This window comes from Colobus angolensis, unplaced genomic scaffold (assembly GCF_000951035.1).
Source record: "Colobus angolensis palliatus isolate OR3802 unplaced genomic scaffold, Cang.pa_1.0 Scaffold28, whole genome shotgun sequence".
Lineage (NCBI taxonomy): Eukaryota > Metazoa > Chordata > Mammalia > Primates > Cercopithecidae > Colobus > Colobus angolensis.
Genome location: NW_012116043.1, coordinates 6,007,964 through 6,012,789, shown reverse-complemented (window position 1 = coordinate 6,012,789; position 4,826 = coordinate 6,007,964). Strand labels below are relative to the sequence as shown.

Below are 4,826 nucleotides of genomic sequence, written 5' to 3'. Positions count from 1 at the left end.
TAAAAAATAAAATAAAATAAAATATTGCCTTAAAACATTTTAGAAACGGATGCCACAATAACCGCTCCTGCAGGCAGGATTTAGCTCTGGACCCCTGGCCTGGGTGTCAGGTGTGTGTTACGGTCCCGCTACAATCGCCCAAAAGCCTGCAGGACTAGGAAGGGAGCCCCGCGCCGAGGTCCCCCGCGCCTGCTCCCCGGGCCCCTTCTGCCTTCGGGAAGACGTCCTCAGACGCTCCCCTCCCTTCCCAGGCTCCCCCATGCCGTGTCCCTCCTCCTCTCCACGTCTCCTCAGGGACTTCGAGGGGCTGACGCGAGCTGGTCGGGAGGCGGGAGGGGTCTAGGGGACTCGTTTCTAGAAAATGGACGAACTGAAAAGGAAGCCGGCTTGACCCAAGGGGCAGAGGCGGGACTGTCCTCAGTCCTCCCGAGCGGGGCGAGACGCCGCTTCCCAGCTAGGCCGACGAGGGATGTGCGCCTAAGAAAAGCGGGCGCTGCGGGCCGGGCCATAGCGCTGTCCGCGTCGGTCCCTCCCTCTGGTCCTGTCCCCTCTACGCGGCGGCAGCGGTACCTGAAGAGTGAGGTTACACTGCGCGACAACCAACTCTTCAGAGCCGCCATCGTGCAGCGGGCGGACGCCGGACGCACACGCCGGAAGTGACGCAGCTTCGTGAGCCCGGGGCCGGGCACGGCCTCCACCAGAGAGAGCCTCACCCCATGACCACGCCCCCACCCAAGGAAGCAGTCGGGATTGGGCAGACAGGGAGAAAGGGGGCAAAGCTTAGGGCAACGGCTGTAGCGGCCGCGTAAGGCAACCAACCGCCGGAACTTCTGCGCGGGGCGGGGCATACGCAGGACCTGAGGGCGCGGAGCTGAGTCGGACACCGTGACGCTAGCGGGTGGGCGGGGACTCAACTCCGGCCAGGGCGTGAAGGGAATTCCCTGGTGAGTTGGGGAGGCGGGGCCGGGCGGGAGGCGGGGCCGGGCGGGAGGCGGGGCCGGGCGGGAGGCGGGGCCGGGCGGGAGGCGGGGCCGGGCGGGAGGCGCGGCGGCGGCGCTGTCACTTCAGCACCAGGAAGTAGGTGGTCCAGCCGGCCAGCAGCAGCGCCCCGATGAGCACCGTGTAGCTGAGGAGCACGAAGGCGAGTAGCTCCCGCAGCAGCTGCAGCACGTGGACGGTGGACGAGGCCGGCATCGCGCTGCGCGGGAGACCCGGGACGGTCGGCACCCTGCCGGGCTGGCGCCGTCCCAGAGGGGCGGACCGGGACACACGAGGCCCTCGAAACAGCAAACGAAGCAAACTAAGAAGCCCACAGTGCCGACCTCCCCAACAGCCTCCTGGGCGCTCGCTTCTCGGTTACACTGGAGAATCCTTCTCAACCCAAACTGCCCTCGTTCTTCGGCTCTGATCCGGGCTGAGGAGGCAGAAGCCCGGCTCTTCCCCGCGCCCCGCAGCTGCATGAGTCTTCCTCCCGGCTCGCTCCTCCCACCACCACCTCCTGCATTTTTAATGCTGTGAGTGCCGCTAATGGGCTGGTGGGGTATAGCTTTCTTTTCCCGTCACTCAAGCTGCAGCCCCAGCTGCGGCCCTGGCTGGAAGGGGAAGAGGACACCCATTTGGGCAGGAGGAAGGCACAGGCCCAAACCTGCCCTTCTGTGAGTCCCCTGGCCCCAAGGCTTGCCAGCAGCAGAGCTGGAGGATCTTTGCTTTGTGGTCCGGCATGCTTGCCTTCTGGCCAGCTGGAATTGCAGGGTGCCAGGTGGTGGGTGGGCATCAGTCCGATCCTGGGCTCACCACCCCCACAGTGCTCTGTACATCTGTCCCAGCCCTGCTAACTTCCACAAGAGACGGCATCAGACAGTAAGAACCCCACACCAGCTCATCAGACAGTAGGAACCCTACAGCACCTCCAAAGCTGCTTTGCCCAGCCAACTCCCCGCAGTATCGGGCACTGGCTTCTTTCTCTCCCCACCTCACTTACTTGGCAAAGTTTCCACGACTCTTCCACCCTGAAGCTCCGCGGTTGCGTCTGCTCTGGTGCCCAAAGGTAGCTTGTGCCTATGCCGCGATCTCGGTAGAACTGAGATTTTCAAGCAGCGGCACTCAACTAGGTGTGGTCTAGAGACCAATTACAACCTCCGCGTGGTCCCCGAGCTCTTAGCGAGCTGCGCACAGGCGTTCCCAGCCCAGACAGGGCGCTGGCAACCCTGCCCGCCCTCCGCCTGTGTCGCCACCACAGCCCACAGGACTCAGATGTGGTTTCACAGACCCAGATGGGCTGAGCAGGCGGTACACTAGTGGGTATTTCAAGCCCCTTCTTGTTTTTTTCTGAACGTTGTAGGGGGTTATGGGGTTATAGTGCCAATAGTTTCGTTTCTAACAAACACATTGAGAGAAGTCCCATCTCCTCCTCGTCTGAGCACCAGAAGAACCACTGGACAGTGTTCACTTGCGACCACCCAACTACTAAAGCAAAAGCTGTTGTCTTAAAAAAAAAATGCAAGTGCAAACATGCACGTGTGTGAGAAGAAGGCTTAATTGACCGAGATCTCCTGAGTGCTTGATTCCGATTTACAAAGAGTTTCCGCAGCTTACAGATTCATTATACAGGTACCTTCCCAATGTGACACTTCCAATTTCACCTTCTCAGAATGTGAGGCAAAAGGAGCCAGTAAGGATTTCTGCAAAGAACAGACACTTTCCCAGATGCAACAACAAAGGAAACGAAAGCATAAACTATGCTGCTTCTGATTATTTTGCTTGTTGCAGTAGTTTTTAGTTCAAGACTGTTTTCTGACCTTTGAAAGAGCAGGCAGTGTGGACATCAACCCTTTTATCAACATCATCATCCAGAAGCAAATGGCTCCTTAATTTAATCAGGATCTCTTATTATCAAATTATTGCCTTGGCCACAGTGAGGCTGAAAACAGGAGCAGAACATTATCAAGCTGCTCAGGAAGCCAGTGAGTAGTAATTACTCCCCCAGAGAACTGGTCATCTTCCGTGTCCCACCTAGTGGAAACGGAGTATAGCTGAGATTTGTACCCTCCTCCACACCAAAATAATGGATGAAACAGACAGGCTATTAAAAATAGGCCTGATTCTGTTCCCTTTTAACTCTCACATCCTTCAAATGGATGTCTCCAGGCAGTTAAGTGTTCTAGCCTTTGCAGCCCCTTGTTACCACCCGATTTTGGGTATTTTACAGCAACGGAGTAACTTAAGCTAAGAAACACTATGTGGCTTGAAATTCACACTAATCCATTTAGAAATAAAAGAATCAGAAATTTTAAACAACTGTCTTTTTCTTCTGTTGTCTGACAAAAAAGGTATCCTCTATTTTCTATAGGATGTCATCATTAAACCACATGACTGAATACATCAGACTACAGTAAATTCAGTCTAAAGATCATCTATGTGATGTCTGCATTTTTTACCTCACCATCTTTATCATAGTCCCTCTTACTGTCTGCTTTAGACATCCAGTTCATTTTGATATTTTAAAAAGAGTATTTCACCTGGTGTGGTGGCTCACATCCATAATCCCAACACTTTGGGGGCCTGAGGCAGGAGGGCCACTGGAAGCTAGGAGTTCGAGACCACCCTGGCCAACACAGTGAGACCCGTTTCTACAGAAAATTAAAAAGATAATAAATTTAATAAAAAAGAAAAAAGTAATCATTTCTCTTAAGGCCAGGAGTTTGAGCAACATAGACCCTGTCTCTAAAAGGAAGAAAAAAAAATTAGCTGGGTGTGGTGGTGCTTTCCTATAGTCCCAGCTACTCGTGAGTCCAAGGCAGGAGGACTGCTTGAGCCCAGTAGTTCAAGGCTGCAGTTAGCTATGATTGTGCCACTGCACTCCAGCCTGGGCAACAGAGTTAAGACCTCATCACAAAAAAATAATTTCTTCTTGAATTGAACTCTGCTCAATTCAAACACTTCCTCCTGGTGACAGGCTGGTATTTAATATACAACTGAGAACAAGACAGACCAGCACGTCATGCTTAATCATAATCCATTTCCAGTGAGGGCAGATCTGAGTGGAATAGAACTCACAGAGACTGTCCCAGTTTTCTCTGAGAATTAAATGTGCTGTTTTAAATCATCCCTCTTTCAACCATTACTCTTTTGTTCCACAATTAACAAAATACTTAATTCTCTGTTGGTTAGAATTCAACACTGTATATAGCAAGACACAAAACAGTGTCTATGTAGACTTCTTTATTAAGGGGGCTGCTGGTGTAGAACTGTCTACCCAACGAGACAAAAGTCCAGACATGATGTAAACAATCCACTCTCTCCAACAATAAATGTACCGTTCACATATCCTTTCTCAGTAAGGGCACACTCTTTTGAGACAAAGACTGCTTCAAGTATTAAATGAACTTACTCAAAGGCGTACAATATATAATTATCTACCACTTTCTATTTGCATACAAATGAAGCAATTGATGTTTTTCAGTCTTCTGCTGAATGCATTTTTAGGAGCTGACCTAACTATCCTCTGAGCAAGCAAGTATAGAGTCTTGGGTGAGTGTAGACACATGAGACTACAACTAAGTATCTGTTCCCAGGACAGAATCTCCAGCCAGGGAGACCTGACCAGACTTGAATTGAGCCCCAGGAACCAAAAACGTGGAGGGGCAGGATGGATTTCATTTTCTAAAGTAGCTCATGACTGCCTGAGGTGGAAGGTATAAACTAATCTCCCTGGGATACAACAAGTATTTGAAAAAGGATTTTCTACAATGAGAATGGTTTAAGACATTTCCAAATACTGAATATTAAGGCCAAATTAATTCCATGAGAAACAAATCTTTCAATTA

The 4,826-nt window shown here is 51.6% G+C and overlaps 2 protein-coding genes across 8 annotated transcripts in view; both read right to left on the bottom strand.

Moving 5' to 3' along the window:
* Positions 1–2,047, bottom strand: part of DIABLO (diablo, IAP-binding mitochondrial protein) — a 21,635-nt gene extending 19,588 nt beyond the window's left edge. For 2 of the 7 annotated variants that reach the window (XM_011948496.1, XM_011948494.1), the window contains exon 1: positions 571–645. Coding sequence is in view for 2 of the 7 variants with exons in the window: in XM_011948490.1 (XP_011803880.1) it covers positions 571–620 (50 nt within the window). In the remaining 5 variants the exon portion in view is untranslated. Of the gene's footprint in view, positions 1–392; positions 660–1,981 lie in introns of those variants that run through there. The other 5 variants (XM_011948495.1, XM_011948492.1, XM_011948490.1 and 2 more) reach the window with 5 other exon arrangements.
* The window catches only part of VPS33A (vacuolar protein sorting 33 homolog A (S. cerevisiae)), a 46,789-nt gene continuing 43,022 nt past the window's right edge, over positions 1,060–4,826 (bottom strand). The window contains exon 9 of the mRNA XM_011948589.1: positions 1,060–1,277. Coding sequence (XP_011803979.1) covers positions 1,060–1,277 — 218 coding nt within the window. The remainder of the gene's footprint in view (positions 1,278–4,826) is intronic.